Source organism: Rattus norvegicus, chromosome 13 (assembly GCF_021556685.1).
Source record: "Rattus norvegicus strain SHRSP/BbbUtx chromosome 13, alternate assembly SHRSP_T2T, whole genome shotgun sequence".
Classification (NCBI taxonomy): Eukaryota; Metazoa; Chordata; class Mammalia; order Rodentia; family Muridae; genus Rattus; species Rattus norvegicus.
Window position 1 is genome coordinate 104,927,802 of NC_141546.1, and position 15,922 is coordinate 104,943,723.

The 15,922-nt window shown below is 49.0% G+C and overlaps 1 protein-coding gene across 15 annotated transcripts in view; it reads right to left on the minus strand.

Annotated features, from left to right (window-relative positions):
* Positions 1–10,762: 10,762 nt before the first annotated feature.
* Rps6kc1 (ribosomal protein S6 kinase C1) overlaps positions 10,763–15,922 on the minus strand; it is a 144,172-nt gene continuing 139,012 nt past the window's right edge. For all 15 annotated transcript variants that reach the window (XR_015635146.1, XR_015635147.1, XM_087580406.1 and 12 more), the window contains one exon: positions 10,763–11,581. Coding sequence is in view for 13 of the 15 variants with exons in the window: in XM_087580406.1 (XP_087436532.1) it covers positions 11,471–11,581 (111 nt within the window). In the remaining 2 variants the exon portion in view is untranslated. The remainder of the gene's footprint in view (positions 11,582–15,922) is intronic.

Below are 15,922 nucleotides of genomic sequence, written 5' to 3' on the forward strand. Positions count from 1 at the left end.
AGAGAGAGAGAGAGAAAGAGAGAGAGAGAGAGAGAGAGAGAGAGAGAGAGAGAGAGCACATGATAGCTTAAGATCCATAGACCATAGAGCCCAGGCTGGTCTCAAGTTCATGGTCCTCCTGCCTCAGCTTGCTGGGTGTGCACGATGCAGCACCACACTGCCATCTTCCTTCTCATGCCTGTTCTGTGGCCTTGCCCTTTTAATCTATAGGGACACATCAGGTTGTTCTGGCTCCCTCTTCTGTTGTCTGGGTGAAGTGTTAAAACATGTCTGACGCCTCACTCCCAGAGACTGCTTGACCCTCTTGTCTACTCTGAGTCTTTTCCTACCCCTGTCCTGCTCAAGTTGGTTCTATCCTTCACAGCTTTCCCTTGGCATGGGGCCTTGAACTAGACAGCAGCTCTGAAGGTGACTGTCCCATTCCCAAGCTCTGTGCACTTACAAGTGCTCAAATAGAACGCATTCCTTCTATGTGCAGCTGCTGGGCCCAGGCAGCCCAGAGTCTCATGGGAAGACTGGCTGCGCCATGGGCTGCATACAGAAGCTATGTCACCATTCCCTTTCCCTCCAAGACAGCACAACCTCTTGGCTGCCAGGACTTCATTTTCAACCACTGGCATCCAGGGTGTATGGTCAACCCATTGTGGAGAATGTTGTCTGTGACCTCCCCTTTGCTCCCTGGCTGCTCTAGAAGAGGGTAAAGTGGTCGTTTCTGAGTTCATGCTAGTCTTTACCTCATCTTGGATCCTTCCTTCAGCTGGTCTTGGCCCTCAGCTTCACAAAGAACCCTTGTATCACAGTGTGTTGAGTAAGGGGTGCATAGAGAGGGGTCACATATGAATCTCTGATAGAATTTTTACACTGAAAGGAACAATTCAGAAGAGAAACTTACCTTGGCTCACAATTTTGGGCTTTGGGTCTGTGGTTAGCTAGACTCATGGTTTCTCAGCTCATGGAGGACACCATTGCATCTCCACAGCAGGAAGCAGAGAGGTAGGAACAGAATGAAAGGCAGCCACACCGACCCCTTCATCTAACCAGCCCTGCCTCCTTGTCTCCATCACCTTCAGCAATGCCGAAGATTATCAATCCACGGATCAGAACAGAGCCCTCCTAATGCAATCACCTCTGAGTAGCTGGATCCACCAGCTGGGGACCAAGCCTTCAACACATGAACCAACATGGTGGGACTTCAGACCACAGCATGTTACTGAATGAGGCAGGGTTGCAACATTGTACAGTCCCCACCCTTACTTCAGAACCAAGAATCCAACCCTTCTGTGCAGGGACTGTAACCACTGGTTTGAAGAGCTAGCTTACTATGTGAATGAGAATGGATCTTCTCAGGACATCCGTGTCTCCACCTGCTGAACAGATCACTCCCCTGGCCACAAAAACATGTGAGTGGCACTGTAGACTGTGGGGAGTGAGGTCGGAGAAGCAACGTGGCACCTGGGCACCACGGCCTGCATCCTTGAAGGCAGAGCTACATTCCTCGCCATACCTATCCTCTCCACACCCTGGAGAGCAAGTGTCTGACACATTCTGAATTGGAGGCTTACACCTTGAAAGGAGGACTGAGAGCCCCACCATGTGATCATTAATTTAAAAGGCCCCCGAGCCTCATCAATGGTGACAAGGGTTAATGTGTCTGTGGTTGAGGGCTAGCCTCAAAAAAGACCCTTCCCATAGAAGAAATGGCCTTCACTTCAAACGTCAACCACCAGAAGACACGGAAGGGCTGAGTTTTTTAAAAATGCATTTTTTATTATTCAGCCTTCAGCAGAAATGTCACCTTTCTAAGGCAAGCTGTTATCATGCGCTCCCTGTGCCAAGCGGGCGCCTCTGAGGAGCGGGATTTGATCTCAGCATTTTTAGTGATTTGTGTTTCTCTTTCAAGGAGCTCCATGCCTTAAGGCACCTGCGACACTCACGCTGCAAGAAGGTAAGTTCATGGGAGAAGCCGGCTCGGAAGCACAAAACAGGAGCTCTGCTGAACAGGCCAGGAGCACTGTCAAAGCCAGAGCCCACAGTCCCCCTGCCTGGCAATCCAGGTCCCCTCCACCCAGTGCATTGTTTCCTGGTGGGCACCACGGTTGAAACCATATTCTCAAAGAAACTCTGTTTTGTCACAAGGCCCCCATCTACAGGCTCGGCCACATGACAGGCCCAGAAGCAGCCAGCACAACTGCCGGCAACGCTTGCCAACAAGCCAGATGCTGCCGCACATTGGCATCTGGGCCCTGGAAGAGCAAGCATGTTCGCAGTCTGGCTAGGGATTCTGACCCCAGCTTCGGAAGGAGACAAAAACAGGGAAGAAAGAGTGGGGACGAGGGGAGGGAAGTCAGCTGGGGAAGGGTCTCTTGGTAATTTCCCTGCGTGGATTTAGAGCTAACAAAAGTCTCCTCGGAAAGATGCTCAGGGAGCTGCGATGGTGGAAGAAGTAGGATGGGGAGAGCCGTGCTGGCACTTGGGAAGTGGGGGTGGCTGCCTCTACGGGAGACAGCTGCAGCAGGCGGCCTCCCTCCCTCTCGTCCTCCAGCCATGATAGCCCATGGAGGGGCTAATCTTTGTGGGACACGGCTGCGGTCTGCAGCAGAGGGACAGAGTAGCAGTGTCCATGGCTGCCGATCCTGCTCTCTGGATGCCAAGGCTCATCGCGGCCAGCCATGCCAACTGAGCACTGAGAGCCAGATCCAGACCCCATTCAGAAGGGAGCCATACAGTCAGAAAAGGCGCAGTCAGTGGGTTCTGACCTCAGATACGGGGTATAAGGGAGAGGGAGCCTCCAGCACTGTGGGGTCACATAGACGAAGGCTGAGCTCAGAGGAGGCCAAAGCCCAATGTAGGGTGGGAAGTAAAGCAGGAAAATAAAAAGCAAGCAGTTCTTTCCTAAGACAGCAAGTTCTACCCAGCAACCCTTTGGTTCCATTTCCATGCCTGAACCCTAGGAGCAGCCTGTGTTCAGAAGAGCCCTGCTCCTGCCGCTGCAGAGCTGTGCACTGTCCCTTGTGTCCCAGCATCTGTCTGGGACTGGGTACCAGACTTTACCCAGACTCCTGATGCTCCTCTGGCCATCACTGGTAAAAGTGTAAGACACTCCTCCCTATGGTCTCTTAGGTAACAGCGTCATTTAGAAAGGCCAGTGTTGTTAGTACCACAGCCAAGGCAGCACGGCGTAGACACAGGAAGAAACTGCTCACGTGGACATCTCTCCTGCCTGCTGCACAGGCAGTTTGCCTTTCATACAACACGGTCTCACGTGACAGAGTCTGGCCTGGAACTCCACGCCCCGCTGCCACAGCCTCCCTATTGCAAACACAACTATCTGAACACTTTATAGGTGTTTTCTGAAAAGTCGAATGAATATATCTTATAAACAATCTCAGCTACTGTATTCTTAATACTTTATAAAATGTCCTTCTGGTATGAAATTTTTAAAAATTTTAAATTGTATCCCTAACCCCAAGGATGTGCATGTATCACACTTACATGCACATCCTTGGGGTTAGGGAGACGGCCTACTCATGATGCTTCCTGTCCAAGCATGAGAACTCGAGTTTGGATCCCCAGACCCATGCTAGGCCCAGTATGGTGGTACAGGCCTTGTAACCGCAGCCCTGTGAAGCAGGTGCAGGGAATCTCTGAGGCTTGCTGACCTGTCAGCCTGGCCTCAATTCCAGGCTCAGTAAGAGACCCTGTCACAAAACAGGTGGAGAAGTCCGGTGAGATGGTTAAGTTGGTAGAGCACTTGCAAAGCAACTCTGGCAACCTCAATTCCAGCCCAGAACCAATGTAAAGGTAGGGAGAGAAAACCGATTCCCCAAAGGTGTTCTCTGACCTCCACACACGGCACAATCTACCTCCCGACCACACAATAACAAAACAAAACAAAAGGGTAGAGGTCACCCAACATTAACTTCTGTCCTCTAAGTGTATGTGCATACAAATACATGTGCACCTGCACATACATCTGTGTATACACACAGGAACAAGTGCACACACACACACACACACACACACACACACACACACACACACACACAATTTAAAAAGCAAAAGCCTCACTTTCCTGCTGTGGAACTCGATGCCCCTTGCAAAATGTAAAATGAGTTGACCCTGGAAGTGTCCCCAGCTGAGGCTTGTCAAAGAAAAAGCACAGCAGTAAAATGTGACACTCAAATGACTTACTTTGAAGTCTGTGCTGGTCTGGATGAGAATGGCCCCATAGACTCATAGGGAGTGGTGTTATTGGAAGTGTGGCTTTGTTGGAGTGGGTGTGGTCTTGTTGTAGGAAGAGTGTCACTGGGGTTGGGCTTTGAGTTTTCAGATCCTCAAGCCAGGCCCAGTGTCACTCTCTCTTCCTGCTGCCTATTGATCCGGATGTAGAATTCCCATCTCCTTCTCCAGCACCATGTCTGTCTGCATGCACACCACTGTGCTTCCCACCATGATGACAGTGGACTAAACCTCGGAACTGTAAGCCAGGCCCAGTTGCTGTGGTTATGGTGTCTCTTCGCAGCAACAGGAACCCTAACAAAGACAGAGCCTTTGCAGTATCTTGAGCAAGATGGAGACTAGATGCTGAATTTCAACTGTAGATCCCCTAAGAAAGAACATAAAATCCAATCTATCCTAGGGATCAAAACTCAAGACCTCTAATTTCCTTTTTCTTTTTTTCCGAGCTGGGGACCGAACCCAGGGCCTTGCGCTTCCTAGGCAAGCGCTCTACCACTGAGCTAAATCCCCAACCCAAGACCTCTAATTTCTACACCACGTACTGCAACAGTGGCCTGGGAACAGGAGCTGTCTGTCAAAGAAGCTGTAGTGAAGTGGCTGATCTCTTTGGGGATGTAGAGACTCCCTAACAAATGCTCCTCTTAAAGACGTGAGCCACCAGGGCCCAGCTCGGGTTCCTCTCTCTCCAGCTGCCTAATCATCTCCTGTCAATCATCCATTCCCTCTGATAAGAAGACTGGGCTGACTTCTGTAGAAATCTCACAATGTCTTCAGACTTAGAAGGTGCAAGACAGACTGTCCTAGGGAGGCACTGCCATGGAGCAGTGGGATGGGGACCAGGACCTGCCTTTCCAGCTATGCCCCATCCTGTTTTCCTAGAGCTTTATATTCATGTAATTTCAAACTCAAAGCAGAGTTGCAAGAAGATTCACCAAGTCCCTTGACCCAGAATGGGGGCCATCTTGAGAACCACTGAGTAAACCCAGTTCTGTCAAAGGTCTGGCATGAAGAGAGAAGGCATCCTGAGAACAAATGTCAGGATGTTATTGAAACAGAAAGCAAACCATCTACATACAAACAGACTGTGAGACTGGGCTGGGACCCAGAGCTCTGGGCTCCAAAGTGGAAATCTACATGCTTGGTTTTCTCTGAGGTCAGTTCTAGACTGGGGAGGAGTGGGAATGGGATTTCAGCTCTCCACACACCTCCCATCGCTCAGGATTCCACCTCCAGCCCAAACTTCTGTAGTGAACTACACTACACTCCTGCCTCTAGTCTCTCTCCCTCCAACTACTCTCTATTCTCACCCGAAAATTATCTCTCCAAAGAAGTTGTCATGTGTACGGGCTACCTGAGAACCTTTAGTGGTTGCCCACAATCTAGAGTGCAACATCTCATGTCCTAGTATGGCCTTTAACCCAGACCCTCTCAGCTCCATTCGCCTGGCCTTCTGCAGTACACAGCAGATTCTCATTCACTCATATTCATTCATTCATTCATTCATTCATTCATTCACCTTTTCTCTCCTCCCCCCACCCCCACCTCCAGTGTTTCCTGGAAACTTTCCTCTCCTCAAACAAAATACAGGGGGCTGGGATACCTGTGATTTAAAGTCCTCTGTGGGGCTGGAGAGATGGCTCGGTGTTAAGAGCATTTATTGCTCTTGCACAGGGCCTACGTTCAGTTCCCAGAACCCACACGGTAGTCACAACCATCTGTAACTCCAGTTCCAGTTCTAATGACCTCTTTTGACCTCTGTAAGCAGACACACATAGAGGCAAAACACCGATACACATAAAAAACCCTTTAAGATCCTTTATTAAATGCACTGAGCACCACATGCACACCATATGCCACCCTCCGAGGCTGTGTCTTCTTTCCCCATTTTTTTTTCAAAGTCCTTGAAGTGGGTGCTCTGTCTTTAGCTTAGGGAGGGGTGGATGCTAAGGTGATGAAGACAAAAGGGGAAGCAGCAAGAAATCAGAAGAACACATGATGGGGTGGAAGGAGGTTTCCATTCTCCATCATTCAGAACTTTTGTGCAAAAGTCATCCAGCTAATAGCCTCTTTCTAGCCAATGCTAAAGAACCAAAGTGTAGTTTAATTTGCTTAATGTTCTTCTAACTCTAGACCTGGCTTTCTCTGTCAGTGCCTTTTGTGCACATCTCCCTGGTGACCAGGGAAACACAACTCAGTCCCTTTGCTGCCACTGAAACTGGCTTGTGTTGTCCTTCAGTCCCCCTCTCCTATTTACCTCTTTCATTGGGTTATCAAACTTGGGCCCTATAGCCCCCCAACCATACCAAGTAGGCAACCTCCTGAAAAACTCTGATCAGCAGGCATCCCAGAGAGCTGGCCTTCCGCTGATTTTCCTGTGAGACTTCCAAGAACAGGCTTCAGCAGCTCTAAGTACGTTCAGCTGCTATTCTTACCACCGTCAGCAAGCTTTCCCTCCTGAAAGAAACCAGAGCAGCCCACTGCAGATGCTGGTCTTGCCTTCACACCAGCATGCCAGCTGCTGGCAGCAGGGACAGAGCCAGAAGGGAGCACGGCATTCTGTCCATCAAAGGCAGGCCAGCCATTCATAAACCAAGGCCAGGAGGAGCAGCATTGGTGTTTGCAAATTGCTTCTATTTTTTATCTGTGCGTGCATGCGTGCGTGCGTGCGTGCGTGTGTGTGTGAATGAATGCCACATTAGCGCAGATGCCCACAGAATCCAAAAGAAAATTTCAGATCCCTGATTATAGACAGTTGTGAGCTGATGACAAACTTGGGCTCTCTCTAAGAGCACAAACAAAGCTCTTTCCACCTGGGCATTCTCTGCGGCCCCTCTAGTCACAGTCTTCCCAGCTGTGTGACCACCCACGGATGTGCCAGTGAGTGGGTGTACCGAAGCAACCCAAACTCTAGGAATAACAGGAAAATAATCACAAGAAACAAGTAGGTACCAATTCAAGGCTTTTGTTATCCTTGCCTTCTACAGTGTGAGATTATCATACTCGTTCACGGAAGAACACAGAACCCACGGTGTTGTGAAGCAGAACCACATCCTCAGAAGAAACAAGGGCTGTGTGTGTGAGTCTGGTAGAATGGCAAGAGGAGCCTTGGGAGGCAAGGCGTTCCCCAGCCCTGCAGCCAGACTGCTTAAGGCTGGCCACCTATGGGGCAAGTGACTCCAACCACAGCATGCTTTAGGGGTCTGGTGTGGTGTTCCTGACTGCCCACCCCAAGTACATGGTGGCATGGAGAGGATCCACTCTTGGTTCTCACTGACCGCGAGTGCAAACAGGAGAAGGTTGAGGGGGAACCCAACAGGGTTTCCAGCTATTTAAAAACAGTTTGAGTAGCACTGGGGAGATGATTCAGTGGGTGAAGGGCTTGCCACACCTGCATTCAGACCCTCAGGGCCCACGCAGAGCCAGGCACAGTAAAGTGCAGCTGCATCCCCGGGGCTCCTGTGGTGAGAGGGAAAGCATGGTTGGAGTCCACAGCAGCTTGTACAGCAGCTTGTAAGAGACCTGTGGCAAACAAGTCCACAGCAGCTTGTACAGCTAGTAAGAGACCTGTGGCAAACAAGTCCACAGCAGCTTGTACAGCTAGTAAGAGACCTGTCGCAAACAAGGTGCCAGGTGAGCAACACGTAACTTCCACAGCCACCCAGATGCATATGCGTTACACAAACTAAACAGGGCAGTCTGAACAGATTACCAAGATCCCAGGGAGCCCCTGAGAACCATGGCCACCAGAGGGAGGTGCTGGCCCAAGGAACCCCACAGCATGAAGATTCCCGTGGATGATTCATATTCAAAACTGCAAAAAAGAGGAGACCGTTCTCGTGCAAAGACACAGTAAGTACTTGTGGGAATGTGTGTTCATAAGTTTCATAATATACACACATCACACATATCCAAACATTACACCGTGCCAGGTAAATGCATAATTACCTTTCAATTAAAATAAAACCTAAGAGCTCCATCATTACTGTTAAGAAGTCATGAAAATGTCTGTCTCAAATAATGCAAACTCATGTCACAGCGTCTGCTCCTACCATGGGGACGCTCTCTGACGGTCAGGACACCGTCACTCACAACAGCCCAGTGGTGAGACAATGTGAACAGACGCACAGCCCAGCCAGATGTGGGAAACCCACACTCAGCACAGTTAGCACACACACAGTGAGCCAGGCTGGGAAAAACAGGTCACCAGGGTCAGGGCTGAGTCACGATGGCAGCCCCTCCTCAGGACTGGGTTTCACTCACCAGATAAGTCACTTAAGCAAACGTGATACAAACTCAACAGAGTGCAGTCGATCTTATCAGGAGACAGGTACAGTCCACAGCATGGATTGACTTAGAAATGACACACCAGGGAAACCACACACAGAAACACCATATACAATTCCACTTACATGAAGCGCCTACCATAGCCAAGCCATGAAGAGTGGGAGCTGGGGAAAGGATGGACAGGCAGTGACCCTGGAGCAGCTATGGTTTTGGCTCAGGATGATAAATGGTTCTGCAGAGAGTTAGTGGTGATGGCTGCATAAAGGGTTAACTATGCTAAATGCTGCTCTGCTGTACACCTAACTCTGGCTGGAATGGGGCTAAGGGGGATGGCTTAGTGGATGAGGGCCCTGACTTCAGGCCCCAAGCTCCCATGTTAAAACACAAGCAATGTGGACCTGTGGTCACAGCAACAGGGAGACAGGATCCCAGTCTCACTGCCAGTCTTGCCAAAACCGTGAAACTCTAGGTTCAGTGAGAGATGCTGCCTCAAAAATATAATGGAGAGAAACTGAGGAAGATGCTGTGCTAGCTAGATGTATGTCAACTTGACACAAGCTAAAGTCACCTGAGGGAGCCTCAATCAAGAAGATGTTTCCATGAGATCAGACTGTAGGCAAGCCTCTAAGGCATTTTCTTAATTAGTGATTGCTGGGGGAAGGCACAGCCCACTGTGGGTGGGGCCATCCCTGGGCTGTGGTCCTGGATTCTATAAGAAAGCAGGCTGAGCAAGCCATGGGGAGCAGGCCAGTAAGCGGCACCCTCCTCGGCCCCTGCATCAGCTCCCTGACTTCCTTTGATGATGAACAGCGATATGGAGTATAAACCAAATAGAGCCTTTTCTTCCCAACTTTCTTTTGGCCATGGTGTTTCATCGCATAAATAGAAACCCTAAGTCACAGACCTAGTGTTGGCTTCACACACACACACACACACACACACACACACACACACACACACACACACACACACACGGACTTATGAGCAAACACGCATTCAAAATGCCACTAAAAGGGCAAAACTTACTTTTACTCTAGTTTAAAAAAAAAAGCAGATGGGAAATTTCTTTTATGATTTTCACCCATAATCTACTCCTCTCCTTGAGCTGATGAAATATGAACTACAGCAGAAGCCAGTCCCCACCATCAGAGCTTCAAACACATACATATCACTGCACCAAAGATCCATGGCCAGTATCCCATTTATTTCTAAATAATTTGTGTTCAGTACGAGTGATGTGTTTACACTAAGTACAAGCTCTGATCAGACATGCAGAAAGAGAAATGACAGCTGTGGAGACTGCCATGGCAACCACTTATGTTACTGTCCTTTGGGGCAGGGCCTTCACCTTAGCTGTGAAGCTGTCCTGCTTCCGTGTCATAGGGCACTTCTGGAAGGAAGCTCTGAGCGCTCACAGACTTCCTACCAACACACACAGGAAGTGCTTCTGTGTCTCACCTGCATGAGTTCCTGTCATGAGACCAGGGGGTGGTGAGCCAAGGCTGGTTCCAGGGACTATGTCATCTGATCTGAGGGCTGATCTTGGTGACCTGCTACATCCCAACCTGGTGTTGTCACAGCCCTTCAGCTGCATTTCAGGTTATAAGGGGACCAAACAGGGAAAGGGGGAGTCAAATGACGGAAGAAGGGAGAAAGCCTGCATACTTCCTGTGTTTCAATAAGCATGTCTGCTCCTGCTTATCTCGATGGAGACCTGGCAGTCCGCAGACGGGTGCTGAGATGCTCTTGGAGCCTGTGTGGCCTCTCACACAGACTTACAAGCACATGGAGTAGAACAGAAAAACTCAGGGGCTGGAGCAAAGCCCAATGGGATAGCACTTGCCTAGCGCATAGGCACAGGCTGAGTCTATTCTCTGATACAACAAGTTTGACAAAGGCTAACACTTGTAAAGGACCTGTAATTTTTGGCAAACAACACAGTGGCAGCCGCCCTACTTCAGCGAGATGAAGGAGTGGCGTCAGTAAATGCTGGAGACCGGTGAATGCCTGGTTCTTTCCCAAAAGGGCAGGAGCTCAGGTCTGCATCATCTCGCTCAGTCAGGAGACAGGACATCACTCTGCATGAGTGATAGACCACGGCTCCTGGGACACCAACTCAAAGGAAAACGAACACACCAAGACACCACGGGAGAAACCGTCCACTTTCCACAAGAGAAAGAACAGAAAAGACTCTTCAAAATTATCCTTCGAATCTTAGCTATTAAACGAGGAGGCCATACAAGGTTTAGTCACATTTATTTGACACCATGATTTCTTAGTCCTGTTAAGATGGCAGTTTGGGGAATAAATGCCCCTTCCCTTTCTCGTTGCATGTGTGTTAACAGAAGTAGGAAAGGCGGAATCCAAGAGAAGAAGCAGAGAATGCAGGAAATAGGGCAGGGGAGAGAGGAGCCCCTCAGTTAGCAGCATTGACCAGCAAGCTCTAAGCTGGTGAGAGGTTTTCCTCAGAGATAACCGGCCTGCTCAGCACTGGGCACGCCACTTTGCTTTGCCAGCCCACTAGTGACACTGTCCACAGAGCACATTTAGTGTTACTCAGCAAATATTGATGCTATTGTGTAAACCAGTCTTGCTTAGCAGAAACACCATCGGTTGCTACAAGGTCCTTGACTCACGTCAACCTTCCTTCTGCAGTTCCAGCCCCCTGGCAGAGGCGTTACACAGGCACTCATGTTTCAGTCTTGTCTGCAACATGCCCGCAACCTTGAATAAGTTACATCTCATCGCGAGATGTGCACATAGCAGCTGCTGGCGTGGCGAGCAGTTCCTTTCCAGACAGAAGTGTAAGCAAATCTGTTAGCCTCCTGCCCCATCACTTCCTTAGGGTCCTTGTCCCAAGGCTCTGTCACATTAGCTGCAGGGTGCCTGAAGCCCAGCCACTCCTGTCACAAGGGGATCTGTCCTGTAAGGACACTCCATGTGATGTTCATCTTGTCAGTTCTGCCCAATCCACAGGGGTGAAGAACGGGTGAGATTTGATATCTTCAACACCGGCCACTCCTGCACCCAGACGCTCCATAGGGTTGAACTGCAGGAGCTGAAACACAAGGTTCTGTGAGTGACAGTAACAGTGGCAATGAGAGAAGCAGGACCTGCAGCAGGGAACCACGTGATAAAGGGGCCGTTCACAGCCCACCAGCTCTCTGGCTGTGGGCTGGTGGAGCATCCCAAATGAATGACCAGCTCTTTCAGGTCTGTAAGCATAGCCACAGGTAATTCACTGTTTCCCTCATCCTCAAACAGGGTAATGGGATCAGGAGAGAGAGCTACCTTCTTCACTGCTCAGAAGCCTGGGCTCCCACACAGTCTTTCAGCTCCTCAACTATAACACATTAGAACTACACATGCACAAATCTGAACAGGCAAATCTATGTCCCCCAAACACTTCCTCTGCAATGGCCGGTGTGTTTGAGGAGGTCATTTGATCCAGTGAATGACATTGTTTCAGAATTAGAAATTATGTATAAAATAAGCAAATGACATCATAAGCAATCAGATCTTTAGTAGTAAAAGTCAGGGGCAACTGTGCATAACCATGTGAAGGTCCTGATCACGCTGGAGTGTGTGCCTGAGACATCCCCACATCCTCAAACTGTGTGTCAACCGCGCTATACTAAGGGACATTTATACACTATATAAACATCTACCGCAAGCAGTAGTGAACGGTCTGTGATCAATTTAGACTTACATCAGATCCAGCCCAGCCCTAGACTCCTCTGAAAAGCCTCAAGTCTGCTCCATGACTACCTTGGCCCAAGGCAGCCACTGACTATGAACCTGTCCTTTTCGGGACGTTCTGTTGGTACAGTACTAAGTAAGCCTTTGCACTGAGCACAGTGCCTATGGGATTCAACCATCTGGAGGTAGGCACTGGCCTTCGTTCTGATCAATATCCCATAATGATTGTACTGCGTGCTATTAATCTATTCACTCACTAACAGGCCTTCATGTTTCCAGTTCTGGACAATAATGAATGACACGCTGTTAGGCGTCATGCACATTCCTCAGGAGGATATGTGTCTTCAGTTGAGTTCAATCCTAGGATCAGAACTGCTGGGCTGCTGGGTCACAGAGCGGGGAGGGGGTGTTCAAGATTTTCTACTTCAGCAACATCTGGTCTTGACTAAAAGCAGCTCTAGAGGGCTGTGGCATCCTGTGGTGGTTTTAATACTCCCTGGTGACTGAAGACACTGAGCATGGTTGTATGCCCTGGTGGTCATTCACATAGTCTCTGCTCAAATCACTGTCCACCCATGTCCAAACTAAGCTGTCTGTCTTGCTGGGTGAGAGTGTTTGCTCCTTCGGAACACAAGAGCAGACAAGCAGTTTGTAAACACTGTCTCCCAGCCCGTGGCCTGGTCTCACTTTCTTCCCGTCTTTGAAGCGCTCATGTTTTTAATTTTAATGAAGTCTACTTTATCGATGTTCCTTTTATGGGCCATGCTTTTGGTGTCATATCTAATGGGCTCTGTGTAGCCCATGGCTATGGATGTTTTCTCGTGTTTTCCTTGACAGGTTTTACAGTTTTTGCTTATCCTAAAATCTGTACACTAATTTGAGTTAATTTTTGCATATGGTATGGAGCGAGGGCCTGGTTCACTGTGGTTTGGTAGGTGACTGCTTACTGACTTCCAAGCACTTGTGGAAGGCACATTGCTGCCTTGATGACCACGCACCAGGTTAGCTAGCTCAGAACTGTGGATGGCCAAGGCATCTCTGCCCCTTTGAGAACACCATAGTTGGAGTCTCCGCTCCTCGCTGACCCTGTTTATGTTTTTGGTTTTTCTCTCTCTGGTTGCTGCTTGGTCAGTTGGCTGTGAGTTTACTTATTTGGACAGTTCCTTTCTGTATGTATTAACTGTTTTTTTAATGTAGGGACTTATTCTAGAGCTCTGACTGACCTTGAACTCCTGGCAATCCTTCTGCCTCAGCTTGCCAAATTCTGGGACCATGGGTATGCACCCCATGTCCAGTTCTTTTCGGTGTCTCAGAGTGCAAGCGTAGACTGTGCTGACTGATGCAGTTCACTCCAGGAGTCCTAGGCGGGCACTGTTTCCACTTCCGTTCTGTTACTGCTGTGCTATAACTTTTCTTATGGTTTCTTCTTTCACCCCAAGTTACACAGAAGCAAGTATGTTGTTTAATTCCCAGATATCTGTAGATTTAGCCTACTCTTTCAGGGCTGGGGCTGGGCTTTCTGTTTTGCATTGTTTTTTGAGGCAGGATCTCCTGTAGCCCAGGCTGGCCTACAACTTGCTTGAGAAGCCAAGGGTGACCTTCAGGCTTATCAGAACACAGCACATGGTTACCCAGGAGGAGCTTTCAGGGCCTGAGGGGACCGTGCATGCTCCACCTTACTGTAGGGCCTTGCACCTGTGTGCTTACCTCACAGCCGTGTCCTCTGTAGCTGTCTGGTTTCTACATCTGCCAAGGTGTGCGGGACTCCATTTGCTTTGTTGAATTGTTTTTCCTTTTAACTATATCTTTTCATGTACTTTGGGACTATTACTCGTTACCCTTTCCTGTGTTGGCCCTTATCCTTCTGAGGAGCCGTCAGTCTATGGCAAGCCCCTGTCTCAATGCCCACCATGCTGATTCTTATACTGCTCTAGCCATTAGGGTGACTGTGTGCATGGTTTACCATTCTTTAACCTTTCTCTTTAACCTACTCTAGTCTAAACTCAAAGTTGTCCAACGTACCTTTGCCAGGCATTTCAATGACCTTTTGAACAGTATGTGTAGGTATTTACTTAGAATGTTCCCAGGGTTCTTTTTGTAGTTATAGAAACCACACAACTTATTTTATCACAATCCACTTCAGAATAGTACTAACACAGTAACGGGCAAGACTTTTCTCCCACCAGGGTCCACTTCTGTCCCTCTCCTGTTGCTGGGTACAGGTGCCCTTTGGTATCTCTGGGGTCCTGCTTGTAGAGCCTGCATGAACACAAGCCCCATGGGTGCTCCAGTCCCTGACAGTGTTGAAGAAATATATCAGCGCCCTCCCATGCACTCAACCATCTCATAGCACGATGTAACCACAGCTCCCGCACAGCACTGTACAGGTGATGAGAAAACCATGTGCACAGCTTTCCTTTTCTCAAGCAGTGTCTTATATTGTGACTCGGATTGGCCTGAACTGACTCAGTATGTAGCCCAGGCTGGCCCTGGATTCATGGTGTCCTCCTGTCTTGATATCCCACATGATACAATGTGAACTGCCAAACCCACACAGTGTGTGTGTGTATGTGTGTGTGTGTGTGTGTGTGTGTGTGTGTGTGTTGTGTGTGTGTGTGTGTGACAAACCCAACATGCTGAATCTTTTATAGAGGTAGGGAAGATGAGTGGGAAAAAGACATTTACAGTTTGTTTTATGAACTGGTCTCTCACTGCACTGTTCACAGTGTCCTCAGACCTGAGTCCCACCACTCCCTCCACCCTGAGAGAGTCCCTACCTCCTGACATGTACAGCCCTGGCTGGGGGTTAGTCATTCTTTTTCTGGTAGTGTCTTTACTTCACCTTTTATGAAAAAACACTTTTTCTGAATTACTTGCTGAATGCTGTTCCCTTCTACACTGCAAATGCTCCTCTCGTGCCCTGTGTTCTCTGCTGCTTTGATAAGAAACCAAGCATGAATGCTCCTCCTGTGGAAGGAGTTTGAATTTTTCCCTTCCTGGCTCTACATTTTCTGTTTCTGCCTCCCATTGATCTGCATCTGTCTGTCTGTCTGTATGTATGTATGTATGTATGTATGTATGTATGTATGTATGTGGCTCTCGTTCTTCTCTGTGGAGTCTGCTGAGTGTCTTCCACATTGCTCAGGAAACCAGGAACATTTTCAGCCATTAGTCCTTCAAGTCCTTCTGTGACTTTTCCCAGCTCCGTTTTTCAGAGTCTGGTTTTGTGTACTTCAGCACATTTGAAAGGAAGGAAGATGTTGCCTTGCAGACCCCTCTGGCCCTGTCCACTGCTCTTCACATCCCTGCTCTGTTGGAGACGGCCACTCGCACCGACTGATGCTCCTGAGTTTGTCTCCGCTGCATTCCCAGTGACTTCCTTCTCACGCTAAGCCCCAACCTGCTTTTCCTGAAGCTTTCAGTCTGAACCCTACTTAGCTCAGTTGTGACACTTCCCCTTAGTCCTTAAACGCAGCTTGCTTAGTTCCCTGTCATAAGCACCGCATCTGGGGTCACCCCAAGACGATGCCCAGAGGATGCTTCTCTCTGCATCCTCGGTTCTGCCTCAGCAACGGCTCGCATCACACATTTCCCTGAAGTTTCTCCCCACAAACTGTCATGGCCATGGTCTGTTTCTGTGACTGGTAACCCACTTCAGCCAGCTCTGAAAGTCTGCTCAGACAGACAGACAGACAGACAG